The following is a 14,091-nucleotide window of genomic DNA, read 5'->3' on the forward strand; positions in this document are numbered from 1 at the left end:
TACACTCCCCTTTCTCTATTATTACACTGATTTGTCATTATTATAAAGACTAATCATGGGCTGGAGAGATGGCTCAGAGGTTGAGAGCATTGTCTGCTCTTCCAAAGGTCCTGAGTTCAATTCCCAGCAACCACATGGTGGCTTATAATCATCTGTAATGAGGTCTGGTGCCCTCTTCTGGTCTGCAGGCATACACACAGACAGACTATTGTATACATAATAAATAAATAAATATTTTTAAAAAAAGACTAATCATTAAATGATTACATAAATGTTTTATGCTCATAACCTTGAAATAGGAAGGTATTTAAGGCTACATGAAAGAATTACAAATGACCCATTTACTGATAAATTATCAGGATAAAGGCTAAAACACAAAAGATAATCAATATTGGCTGGATCAATAAGTAAGCATTTATGATGCAGCAAACCTATGCTACAGGCTTTGAAACCACCTTCACAATGCCCTTTGGGATGGATGCAAATCACCCCCCAACACATTCAGATTCTGGCCCAGAACCATTAAGAGGAAAAAGTAAGCTTCAAATCAACCTCTATCTAAGCCAAAAAAAGAAGACTGTACTAATAACCATCAGTACTAGAAGCAAGCTCTTTAGTGATACATAATTACTCCCTCAAAGTCCTGCACAGGGGAAGATCTAGGTACCAAAGTTATCCAACTTAGAACCGCTTTAACTCAGATGGTCCACTTCTCAGCTCAACCACTCGACTGAAGTAATCTCCCCTCCTCCCACGGCCTGAACCTCAAAATCTACTCTTACCAACTCAGGATCTTTGCGACTGGCCAAGATGTTGCCCTTCTCACCAGAGGCCTGTTTACTGGGGCTTTTAACCCGAGGAGAGCTTTCCAGGGGAGGGGGTGGTGGAGGGGGTGGAGGTGCAGTTTTCTCTTTACTGGGAGAGATGGTCTCCTCAAACCACTGCCCCAAAATGGGCTCGCTGTCATCATCTGAAAAGAGAAAAGTCACAAAAATAACCATCTCTGTATGTGTGAACCTGTTTTTTAAAAGTGCTCAAGCCAAAAGACCCCACAGCATGCTGATGCCAAGGATGGGGACTGCTCCTGTCAATCTTTCAAGACGACTAAGTGGATAGATAGTGTTTCCATCTTATTATACATTAGTTATGGTGTAGTGAAACTGATTTTTTTTTTTAAGGAGTCCAACAATAGAAGAGAAACCATTTTCTCTTATCTACCTGCCTGAAAAGAAGCCAAACATTTACAAGAGCAATCAAGTCTCACCAGCTGCATGCCCAAGATGCTAAGAATCACACCCCTTGGTGTGCCATACTGTCCCACAAACTTGACCATGGAAGGGAAGTGGAGAATTATCTTCTCTACTGAGTCTTCAGTTCTTACCTATTCATCCCTAAGCTACAAACCCATGGTAAAACCAAATCCCTGCCACATGGCCTTTTGTCCTGCACAGGGAGAGCAGAAATCCCAGCATAGGCCAACAAAGGAGGAAACATGAGCAACTGAGATGTATTTTGATTCTGGTAGAAATGAAAAGCTGCATGGGCTTAGCTGAAAGCAAGATTTATCATTTAGTATAATACACTCAACTTATTATTTTTGAAAAAGGTCTCAAGTAGCCCAGGCAGGCCTCTAATTCACTAAAGCAGTCAATAATGACCTTGAACATATACCCCTCTTCCTGCCTTCCTAGTGCTGGGATAACAGGTAAGTGCACCACACCTGGTTTACCAGGCTGGGACGCTAACCCAATCCATCACACGTTCTAGGCAAGCACTTTCCCAGCACTCCCTGCCCCTCGAGCATGTCATCTCTGAAAACACATAAATGCAAAGGCAACCAGGAAGGGGAGACAGAGAAGCACAGCAACTAGAGGGCTATCTCTGACTACCTTGGCTGCTGTCCTCCTCTGTGCTACTGAAGTCATCCTCATAGTATGTGTTGGAGTCGGTGGAGGCGCTGGCATCACTGCTCATGGAGCCCTTCCTCTGCCGCTGCAGGACACATGCCTAGGGAAACCACAAGGTTGCAGAAAAGATTAATCCAGAAAAGAGCTGAACAATTTCATCTCCTTGACGACCTACAAGCGTTTCCATGTCTCAGTTGCTTTTCAAATCAGGTTTCCCCAAATGCTCCCCACACAGGACTCTAGCTGCTTTATCTTACATCAACACTCAACCGGAGACATGGCCGAGGGATATAAAGGAGCATTCCTGGAGTGTCCACCACGCTTCTGCTCCAGAACTGTCACCACAAGTCACCAAGGGTCAACAAAGATCTAACACTGGCATTCAATAACTGCTTCCAAAGCTACAAGGACTATTGTCTTTGTCAAGCTGGGTACAGTGACATGTGCCTGTAATCCACGGAGCCTGAAGCAGGAGGATCACTTGAGTGCAGGAATGCAAGCCCAGAAAAGGAGGCAGGAAGGGAGGAAGGAGGGGTTCTAGGGAGGGTTCCTTTCCAGAACTATCACCACAGTCTGCATTGATAAACACCACGCTCTTGTCAACCTCACTCCAACTTATGAGTAGCTTGATTTTCACCCACCTTTCTGTATGAAGTTGAAAGTAAAGTCAAGAGCAGGTTAGTCAGCGGGACAGAGTCAATCAGCCGTTGAATCCTTTGTGTGGAGGTGCTTTGGGCCATAATGCTTAGGACTGCAGGGGGACTATCTGTCTCCCAGCCCTGAAGACAACAAAACCAGAGGTGCATTAGTCCTATTACACTGTTAAGAAAGAACCCTCACTGATGGCTCCAGCCAGCATGCCGAGTAAACCTCAAACCAATCTGCAGACTCCAAAGAAGAGCCACCTCACCTTGTGGAGCGCCTCCACCTGCAGGTCCTGAAACAGAGATGTCAGCAGCTTGATGGCATGGTTTGCCAGGATCACTGAGAGCACTCCAAATCCCTGATGCCTATACAAATGAAAACAGAACACAGACCTTAAGATCTTTAGCAATGAAGCACAACCTCAGAAATGGCTGTTATCTTGCCATTCTGGCATCCCAGACCCCTTTAAAGGATCTACAAACGTTTCCACTGAGTACTATACACATAAAAATCACCCTAGCACTGCAGCTCATTAACAAAGTCCTAGCCACCAGCTAAACTCACCACAAACAAAAGAAAAATCTTACTCCTCTCTTTCTCCAATCTGCTTCTAACCCAATAGTCCCTATTTCAATGCACTTATACAACCCAGATGCTCATGCAAAATGTGTGTGTGTACATGCACACACCAATGTGCATAAAGGCCAAACCTTTAATGGTCAATCTTGGATGCTGTTCCTCAGGGCAATACCCAGTAAACCCGAGTGATCTTCCCATCTCTACCTCTCCTGTGCTGCGGTTATAAGGTACTCAAGTTCTAGGAACTGAACGCAGGTCCTCATGACTGCACAAGCTTCTAGCTCCTTAGCTCCAGGCCAAACACTTTTTATGTCACACCGAGTCTGCTGAAGCTAATGCTTAACCTACTTCCACATCGACCTAAACAATTCCTTTCCAAACACAGTACAACTCCTGCTAACCTCTTGCTCAGGCCTCTTTTTTTCACAAGACTTATGACAATCTAAAATGGACTTGCTAGTACCGCTGTTATTTCTCCACTTAGAGAATAAAATCCAAAATGGGTGTGATGACAGACTCCTATAAAGCCCAGTACTTGGGAGCATAAGCAGAAGAACCAGGAGCTCGAGGTCATCAGTTACACCACAAGTGTGAAGCTGGATGGGCTATCAGAGACCCTGTCTCAGAAGGAAAAAAAGAACAAAGAGGAACAGAGCAGGAGAGGTAGCTCAGCAAATAAGAGCACTGATTGCTCTTACAGAGAAGCCAGGTTATACCCAGCACCCACATGTTATAACTTATGGCTTTTAACTTATATATCATCTGTGGCTCCAGATCAAGGGGATATGAAGCCTTCTGGGCTCCAGGCACATACACATAGGCAAAACACCCATACAAATACAGAGAGATAGCTCAGCACTTAAGAGCACTTGTTGCTTTGCAGAAGATCTCCCAGCACCCACACGGTGAATCACAATCATCCATAAGTCCAGTTCCACAAGATCTGATGCCTTCTTTTGACTTCTGTGGTTAATAGACATGCATACAGTATGTATATATGTATGCAGGCAAAACATTCACATATATAAAATAAATCTTAAAAGTAATATACACATAAAATAAATTAAAAAGAAAAAAAGGAATTAAAAGAATAAATAAAATCCAGCAATGTCTCAATTGAAGGAACCACCTGAGCAACAGGTAACATTCACTGTTATTTCTTTATCTCCTTCCCAGCAAGCGTAACTCACCTCCCCTCCACCCCCCACCTGCCCAAGACAAGGTCATATGTAGCCCTTGCTGTCCTGGAACTCACACTGTAGAGCAGGTCGGCTTCAAATTCACAGAGGTCAGCCTGCTTCTGTCCCCCACTTCCCAAGTTCTGAAATTAAAGGCATGTGCCACCACCACCACCCAACACATATTTCATCTTTTGATATGAACTTGTTGGAAACTAAATACACACATCATATAATCTTTCTGTCTCTCAAAAATGAGGCAATGGGATCAAAACGAACTAACCTATCTAGATGCTAGAGCAAGAGGCTAACTTGAACCCTTGGGACAAGGTGTGCACAGCACGCACAGACCCTGGCTACAATCTACAGCACCAAAGTAAACACACAAGCTCTGATGTGGGGTCAGCAGCTCATGAACCCTGTGAACTAGGAACAGAGTACAGCATCCAGAAGTGGAGCCAGAGGCAGACACATACCCTTTGCCAGGCCCCAGTTTGGGAGAGCCTACTCCCTCTTTTGTACGAGAAAGGATGTCTCTGACTCGGAGAGCAGCCAATGGGTCCTTCTCTTTCCCCTTGTCAGCCAGGGCAGTGGGGCTGAGATTCAGTATGAGGAAGAGGCTATTCAGCAGACACCAGGCGCCCAACAGCTGGAAGTTCTGGAAATGCTGGTGAGAAAGGACAAAACCAAACATCAGTGGGGAAAATCACACCTGACAGAAGGTAAGCACAGCACACAAGCCTCTTACCTCACCACCAGCACGGCGGGAGCTGCTGATTGCCTGTCCGATCATGTCGTAGATCTCAAGCTGCCCAGGAACAAACAGACATACAATCTGAGCAGCTCAGGTCATCATCACAAATCTAAACCTTACAACCTGAGCCAGTTTACTGGAAGAAGTATAACTGTCATCAGGTCACTCGGTGACCTATCACCATCAGTTTCTGACCTCATGGGGAACTACCTGTATCTCTCTCAGTGCATGACACCTTCTTAGGTGTTCCCATATGCCCAGCCCTGCATCAGCCAGCTTCCCATCCCAACTAATTCCTTTTATGTACTTACAGCAAAACCTTGTTTGCTACGTCCTGCCTGAAAATACATCAGCACCCAGTAAACCCAAAACAGTTCACTGAGTAAATGTCAATCCTTCCCAAGGCTTATGGCTACCACAAACTTAATGTGTTTACAACAAGACCAACACAACACAGAAAGGGGAGCATTTATGGATGCAAATATGCAGAATACTTTGGCTGAATCCATCTTAGAAACACTGTCCAGGGAAGGAGTCTGGAGACCCTAAGCCTTTTCCTCCATCAAGAAAAGAAGCCACACTCCCACATGTTAACAGTCAAGGTTTCCATGTCACCGGACACTTGACTTACACATTTCTGGACAATAGTGGCCGCATCACTTTCATAGTCGTCTTCTTTGGAGCTTGTGGACCCTGTCCGCACTTGCTGGGCACTACCCACATGAAGAATGGCCATGCAGGTGGCTACACTCACGCCTGGAAAAGAACAGGCACAGATTTCAATCTTGGGGAACGGCCTCAAATCCAAGATACAAAGATGGAACATGCTAGCCACAAACAATTCCACTATTCAATTCCTTAAAGAACTCCAAAGGTCGAGTGTAAATGCAGTCCTGCCACATAATCCAGCCGCTATACTCCTAGCTACTCACCCAAATGAGAAAACCCCACACCACACAGGAATCTGCACATCAACATTTAATGATGCTCTATTTGTAACCACCAACAAATGGAATCAAGCAAGATATCCTTCAAGATGAACAGACAAAGCCAGGCATGGTTGTACACACTTAAAACCACAACATGCAAGAGTCTGAGGCTCAAGTCATGCCTGGGTTACAGAATGAATTCAAGGCCAGCATAGGCAACTTGGCTGCCATGTCTCAAAAAATAAAAAGAAGGTTGCATGTATAAACTCAGAAGTAAAACACTTAGGCCTAGCATGAGTGAGGTCATAGATTTAATCCCCAACATATGTCTCTCTCTCCCCCTCCCTCCTTCCCTCTCTCTAAATTGGATGCACTACACAGAAAGGCCATGGAAGAACCTTCATGGTCGCTGCTAAGTAAAAGAATCCAGTGTGAAAAGGCTCCAACCTATACGACACTGATGACACAACATTCTGAAAGGCTAACACTACAGGGACAGTAAGAAGTCCAATGGTTAGTGAAGGGCGGGGAGGAATACAAGATAAAAGGAGCAGCAGAGGGGATATCTGGGGTAGTGACTATTCTGCTTGCTGTGATAACAGTAAAACATGATATTATATTATACATTTATGAAGACCCAGAATCACACCACACAAAAAGAGGCCTACGGAGAGTAGGAGATAGCTCGGTTGGGCCAACACTGGCTATGCAAGAATGAGGACCTGAATAAAGATCCCCAACACCCATGGAAACCTGGTACACAGTGCGTGTCTGTAACCCCAAAACTAGGGAAGATGGAGACAGAAAGATCCTGGGAGTTCACTGGCCTTGTTTATGCAAACAAGGAGTTTTGGGTTTACTGGGAGATGCTATCTCAAAAAATATACAAAAAGATAGAGGAAGACACACTTGATTATTATAACCTCAAGCCCCTAAAGACACAGGCTCAGATGAGCACACCCGTGTGCACACACAGGAACATACTCAGACAACCCCCAAACACACACACATAGAACTATGGATTAGTTCACATGTGTGGCAATATTTTATTTGTGATCTAACAAATAAGGCTTGCTTGGAAATCAGCCACTAGTTAGCGATAAAGGCCAGGCAGTGGTGGTGCACACCTTTAATCCCAGCACTCGGGAGGCAAAGGCAGATGGATTTCTGTGAGTTCAAGGCTTCTAGTCTGAAAGAGAAACAGAGCCAGGCAATGCTGGCTCATACCTTTAATCCCAGTACTTGGGAGGTGGAGAGAGGAAGGAATATGGCTGGGCGGAGAGAATACAAGGTGGGAAGAGACAGGAGCTCACTGCAGTTAGTCTGAGCATTCAGTCTGAGGACTTGTACAGACAGGATACCCCATTCAGTCTGAGGATTTTGTAAAGGTAAGAACTAGGGGCTGGCTGCTCTGCTTCTCTGATCTTTCAGCTCTCGGCCCCTAATATCTGACTCTGGGTTTTTATTATTAAGACCGATTAGAATTCGTGCTACACACCTATGTCAGTAGTGGCTTACTGGTGACAACAAATGGATGAATTATCAGTAGGGTACCATGAGTCTCAAAGGAAGCATGTGAAAACCGTGTAATGCCTGCTCATTCCAAACACCTTTAAAAGAAAATCTAAGGCCAGGTGTGCCAGTGCACATTATTTCCAGCACTCGGGAGACACACATACACATAAACAATAAATGAATAAGTCTAAATTTTTGAGGGGACAAAAAAAAAGATAGGGGACTGGAGAAATGGTTTAACGGTTAAAAGCACTGGCTGCTCCTCCAGAGAACTCAGGTTCAATACCCAGCACCCATGTGTTGCTCATAATTGCCTGTAACTCCAGTTCTAGAAGATCCATGCACCAGATATGAACATGGTGCAGAGAGGAAACCTTGCCTGGGAAAACCAATAAATAAGTAAATAAATAAGTAAGCAGAGAGCAAAAAGGAAGACACCTGACACTGACTGGCCTCTACAATGTGCTCACCAACAGCAAGTGCACAGGAATGAACACACACTCACACCACCAGCTGTCAGGCTCCACTTCTGAGGGAACCTGATTAACAGTAAGAAAGGGGCTGTATGAAAACACAAAGAACACTCTTCATCTACACAGCTGCCAGCTTTCCCAAGAAGCCATCCTCAAATCAATCTCACAGCAAGACTCAACCTCTCCTTGATCTGTACCCTTGCATTCTGCTTTATGTTATTCCACTTAGCCCTCTGTTCTCCATTGTTCCTTGTGAGCTGAGTTCCAGCCCTTGAACCCATTTTAAAAAGCCAGGCATAAGTGGGGCATGCTTGTAATCTCAGCACTGAGGAGGTCAACAGGTGGCTCGCAGAGACTTGATGACCAGCCTATTTGGTGAGCTCTCAGTCAGTAAGATACCCTGTCTCAGATCTCCTGAGTAAATTGGGAGCATGGGAACCTTGGGGGAGGATTGAAGAGGGGAGGGGAGGGGAGAGAAGGGAGGGGAGCAGAAAACATGTAGAGCTCAATAAATATCAATTTAAAAAGATGTTTAAAGCTGGACGGTGGTGGCGCACACCTTTAATCCCAGCACTCGGGAGGCAGAGGCAGGCAGATCTCTGTGAATTCAAGGCCAGCCTGGTCTACAAGAGCTAGTTCCAGGACAGGAACCAAAAACTACGAGAAACCCTGTCTCGAAAAATTCAAAAAAAAAAAAAAAAAAGGTTTAAAAAAAAGAGACCTTGTCTCAAAAAAGAAGGTGGAAATAAATAAATTTTTTTGAAAAAAAAAAAAAAAGCAAAAAAGAAGGTAGACAGCTACTAAAGAACAACACCCAAAGTTGACCTCTGGTCTCCACATGCACTCACACATATGTGTACAGACACACACACCTGTACATACACACGTTCACACACACACACACACACAAATTGAGGCCAGCAGTTAAACAGCAGGGTCACTTCAATACCAGTAACGGTTTCCCTTGGCCTTACATGTGATATTAGATAGTCTCAGAAATAATGATGCCAAGGAAGGAGAATGGAGTTCTCAGGGTTTTCATTACTTCCGCGAATCAAATCCATGTTTGACTAAAGAAAATTATAGCAGACATAACTTCTTACCCGCGTACAGACAGCTGAGGCTGAGAACTGTCACATCTTGCAGACGTGAAGGATTGAGGGGTTCCAACACAGGTAGAGAAAGGGTATCCAAGGCCATGGTTACATCAATCACTAGTGAGTGAAAACTGGAACACAACAGAGGAGGATCAGCAACAGTCCTAGGACCACTTGCTTCTATAGTCTAATAAAGAAAACCAGCACAGGTAAAGACTAGCCAGCTCTATCCCTTGGGATTAGAATGAAGTACAAGGTCAAGGAGCAACTTACCCATTGCGAACAGCAGTGGCATCAGCTACTGTTGCAGGCATGATGAAGAAGGAATTGGCTACCACTGCATCCTGGAACCGATTGATGTAGCGCAGGAAATACGGCAGGTTCAGGCACACTCGGAGCAGCTTCTCTGAGCCACCTGGATTAACAAAAAGACACTGTCCAATGGGCCTCTGTCTGAAGCCTGGTCCTTCTCCACATGGAAGAAGCACAGGCAAGATGTTTGGGTAAGCATACAGATCAGCTTTCTAACAGTAGACGGGCTCCTACCAAGCTCTTGAAGGCTAGCCACATTCTGAGCTATGAACACGTTCTTGGTCTTGACAGCAGAGGCTTGATCTGTGGATGGCTGCTCATCATTTTCTCCTTCCACCTGAAGAGAAACACAGGCCCTAGCATGACCACTTGCCTGCTGCCAGGCACCCTGCTGGGTACAACAAGGCAGCTCCTTGGAAATGCTTGGACATTCAGCTACAAGTGAGAAACTGCTGACCCAGGAGAAAATACAAGCGAAGTTGAGACATAAACAGCTCATGAACTGTATGTTTTCACCAGAGTGGGAGCCTTGTGAGGAAATCTGCACGTTTCTGTGGCATTCACACTGAGGAAAGCACGAGAGAATGACCCACAAACGGTCCAAACCACACAAAGGAAGACGGAAGGCAAATCATTTGGTATGATTTGTTTTGTATATTCTTCCACCAAAGCCCGTCACTTAACGGTGGGAATATAGTCTAAGAAATGCCTCATTGCATGATTCTGTCATTGGACAAGTACCTGAGTAAACTTACACAAACCAAGATGTCTACAAGGTCACCAGACAATAAAGTTTTATGGCTCTATCATCACCTGTATGCTCCCTTCCTGATCAAAATGGTATACTGTATCTTGTTTTGTTTTCAAGATAGGGTTTCTCTGTGCAGCCCTGGATGTCCTGGAACTTGCTCTGTAGACCAGACTAACCTCAAACTCAGAGAACCCCCTACCTCTGCCTCCCAAGTGCTGGGGTTAAAGGGGTATGCACTTTAACCCACTGGCTTTTTTTTAGGGGGGGGAGGGAGAATGGGGCTATATCTTTTAAGTAAAATATAATCTTTTCTCAGTTCTATCATCTTAACATATTCCATGAAAATGAGGATATTTGGGTAAAGAACTCACCAGAGCCTGTGGACTAATGGGAGGAGATGGTACGGTTCTAGGATTAAAAACTGAGGTGAGCTGGTTCAAAAAATTCATCTGTACCTCCTTCTGCCTTAGCTCAGGGCTTACTGGAGACGCCAGCTCTTTCTGATCTTCCACTACAAAATTCAGAAACGAAAGGGGGGGAAGATGAGGAGAAAGCCAACAGAAGGCCACAGTGGCCACAGAGGGGTCATGTAAGTAGGGGTGCCAGGCACACACCATCTGAAAGCGTCTTCACTGTTTGTGGAAGCTTGGCGGACTTCATCATTGCTGTGAAGGTGATAATTTCCGTTCTGTCTAGTCGGCTACAGCCAGTGCACAGGCCTTTGATCAGCAGAATCAAGTGTTTCTGAAAACAAAACATATCCACATGTCTTTTAGACGATTCTGTACTTTGGGGAGTCTAACTAATGCGGGGTCTGAGTTAGGTGCACGCAAATAATTGCCGTGTGAAGGGCTGGGAATGTACCACAGTCCCGGGGGGCCCCAGCAGGGGGAGGAGAAAAAAAAACATAACTTCAGTGAAAAATACACAGGCAGAGATCTCAAACTGAGGTCATTGAGAGCTAATCAGTTTGTAAATGTCTTATTCTCACAGACTGCATAACTGTTTTCTGTTTTCAACTACAGCTGTGGCTAACATTTGTAAAAACAGAAGGCCTTAAAACAAACTTAGATTCCTTATGAGTCTCAATTATCCACAACAGGCTAGCTTGATGCCTCCATTCCTGTGTGGCAACAATCAGACATAGCCAGAGTGTGGTAAGGTCTGGTCCCTTTTCTTCCAAGCCTGCCAACTTGTCAAACAGCACACCCTTTTCACTGCTACCTGCTTACACGTACAGAAACTCTCCATCCTTGGGAGACTCTAGCCTGTCTACAGCTAGCAGGATATAGCATATTCATTTTCACTCCTGTATTTGCAGCATAGACTGCTGGCAAGCTGCAAGAGACACAGTATGGCTCACAAACAACTATCTGATCAACCTCAGAAAAGGTTTACCCACCTTAGTCTGACACCATTCATCCAGTTCCCATACTTACAGCTGGTTTTAAAATAAGGGCCACAAATGGACCCTCTCCTCTCACCTGGGACACAGCACATGCCTCATCCGGGTTCTCCAGACGAAGGAGAGAAAACTCAATGAGGACTTTACAGGCCGCTGCCACCGACTGAAGCTGGTTCCGGGGAACTGAGAAAGCAAAAACAGTCACTTAATTGGCAACAGGTCAGCCTCACATGCAACACAGCAGCAGAACAAGCACTGAGCTCACAGGTTCTGCATTCTTAGCAGCAATCTCCCCAGATGACAAAAGCTAACTAGTATTTAGTAGATATTAAGATGACTTTAACAGGAAACACACCACACTTCCAGCACTTCAAATGTGTCAGCTCATCTAATACTTAGGCCGCTTTGTATGGGTAATACCATCCCAGCATATTTTTAGGCTTATTTATTTTGTTTTGAAGTGTTTTGCCTGTACATATATATATGCATCATGTACATGCCTAGCACCCGAGGAGGTCAGAAAATGGTGTCAAACCCACCCTGGAACTGAAGTTAGGTATGATTGTGAGCTACCACATGGATGCTGGTAACTAAACCTGGACCTCTGCAAGGACAGTAATTGCAAATAAGGAACAAAGGCCAAATCTCTTCCCATACCAAAGAACACAAGAGATTCATGTTCACACAAAATCCAGGGAGCAGAAGCCTCCTGGGGCACTAACCCAGTCATGCCTACCAGCATTGCCCTCAATAAATCAGTCCGCTAGCAGGTACGTGTATATATGAGTTTAACAATGCTGTGACTCCAGGCCAGTTCAAGGCCAGCTTGGGCTGCCTGGGCCATAAGTCTCATCAATTAATACAGAAAGGAATGGGGGAGGGGCTAACAGGGCCCCAGTCCCATCTGAAGGATTACTGATAAATGATGAAGGAGAGTCATTTTTTTCTTTAGGGGTGTGGCCTCTGGCAGGCTCCAGTGAATGAATCCACACCTGTGTGCATCCAGGCAGCACCAATATTATATATAAGAAGAGGCTGGAGAGACAGCTTAGCAGTGAACAATCGTGGTGCTCTTACAGAGGACCCAAGTTTGATTCCCAACACTCCTAACAGGCAGCTCACAAACACCTGTAACTCCAATTGCAGGGGTTCCAACGCCCTCTTCTGACCTTCAAGAACAACTGCACTCATGTGCACATCCCCACAGAAGGACATGCACTCATACACATAATTAAAAATAAAAATAAACCTAAAAAAATAAAATAAACAGGGAAAGCAAGCACAGAATAACATAAAATGGAAATGGCAGAAAACTTTTTTTTTAAAGTTCTTTTGATTAAGAAGAAAAATGGGCCTGGCTTCATGGCTATGAGGCAGGTGACAAAGCCAGCACTTTTCCAGATCCTGTGGCAGGCCCAGGAAAGGTCTCTGCACCCCTTCCTGGGGTAGGAAAGTGGGAAGATCAACAGCTGCTCCCATTCACAGCTGAACAGCCTGGGAGTTGCTCAAACAAAACTTCATTAGTAAGCGTTCAAGGAGAGACTACCCCCCACCCCCACCCCACAAGCCCTCACCGGGTAACAGGGCAGGCATACTCACTGAGGCTACAGACCGTGGTGATGTAGTGTGTGGACAGTGCGACAAAGGATGAGTAGAATGGCTCATACTGCTTCTCGTGGTGCAGGATTTCTGACTCACTGCAAGGAAGCCAATGTCACCAACAATCCATAACCATCATGTGCCCCACATCCCTCTAAGAATAGCCTTATTCTGTCCTTTCAGCAACCTACTTGGTAGGAAGTAAAGGAAATGGCTACTTATTCCTATATTCAATGTGTGGGCTGGGGATGGTACTGGGACACAAGGCCTCAGCACCATAAAAACAAACAATAAAAAAGCTTAGAGAATAACTGTAATTATCCTGTTTAAGAAATCAGACTTAGTAAGAAGAGGCTAATGAAGAAAAAATATTTTCTTTTTCTTTTTTCTTTTTTTGAAATATGGTTTCTCTGTACATCCCTGGCTGCCCTGGAACTCACTCTGTAGACCAGACTGGCCTCACAGAGAGCCACCTGCCTCTGCCTCCCCAAGTGCTGGGATTAAATGTATGTGTCACTATCACCTAGCAAGAAACAATTTATCAATTCAGAAATTGTTTAAAAAAAAAAGGGGGGGAGGGTGGAGCAGGGCGTGACAGCGCCCATCTTTAATCCCAGCATCAGGAAACAGAGGCAAGCAGATTTCTGTGAGCACGAGGCCAGTCTGATCTATATAGCAAGCTCTAGACCAGTCACGTCTACATAGTGAAACCCTGTCTCAGAAATAAAGTTAAAAGGAAGCTGGAGATGTGACTCAGTAGAAGAACGTATGGGGCCTTGTGTTCCATCCCCAACACTTCCCACAAGACACACAAAACAGAAGTAAGGAGACACAAGTGAAAATATAACAGAAGGGCCAGGCGATGGTGGCGCATGCCTTTAATCCCAGCACTCAGGAGGCAGAGGCAGGCGGATCTCTGTGAGTTCGAGACCAGCCTGGTCTACAGA

The 14,091-nt window shown here is 45.0% G+C and overlaps 1 protein-coding gene across 1 annotated transcript in view; it reads right to left on the reverse strand.

Moving 5' to 3' along the window:
* Window positions 1-14,091, reverse strand: part of Ubr4 (ubiquitin protein ligase E3 component n-recognin 4) — a 116,225-nt gene that overhangs the window by 95,041 nt on the left and 7,093 nt on the right. The window contains exons 2-15 of the mRNA XM_026782272.1: window positions 13,145-13,242; window positions 11,625-11,728; window positions 10,755-10,884; window positions 10,512-10,651; window positions 9,624-9,726; window positions 9,351-9,492; window positions 9,084-9,208; window positions 5,695-5,819; window positions 5,058-5,117; window positions 4,786-4,976; window positions 2,818-2,917; window positions 2,549-2,686; window positions 1,890-2,007; window positions 783-970 (exon numbers count right to left, since the gene is read on the reverse strand). Coding sequence (XP_026638073.1) covers window positions 783-970; window positions 1,890-2,007; window positions 2,549-2,686; window positions 2,818-2,917; window positions 4,786-4,976; window positions 5,058-5,117; window positions 5,695-5,819; window positions 9,084-9,208; window positions 9,351-9,492; window positions 9,624-9,726; window positions 10,512-10,651; window positions 10,755-10,884; window positions 11,625-11,728; window positions 13,145-13,242 — 1,762 coding nt within the window. The remainder of the gene's footprint in view (window positions 1-782; window positions 971-1,889; window positions 2,008-2,548; window positions 2,687-2,817; window positions 2,918-4,785; window positions 4,977-5,057; window positions 5,118-5,694; window positions 5,820-9,083; window positions 9,209-9,350; window positions 9,493-9,623; window positions 9,727-10,511; window positions 10,652-10,754; window positions 10,885-11,624; window positions 11,729-13,144; window positions 13,243-14,091) is intronic.

Source organism: Microtus ochrogaster, chromosome 10 (assembly GCF_000317375.1).
Source record: "Microtus ochrogaster isolate Prairie Vole_2 chromosome 10, MicOch1.0, whole genome shotgun sequence".
NCBI lineage: Eukaryota > Metazoa > Chordata > Mammalia > Rodentia > Cricetidae > Microtus > Microtus ochrogaster.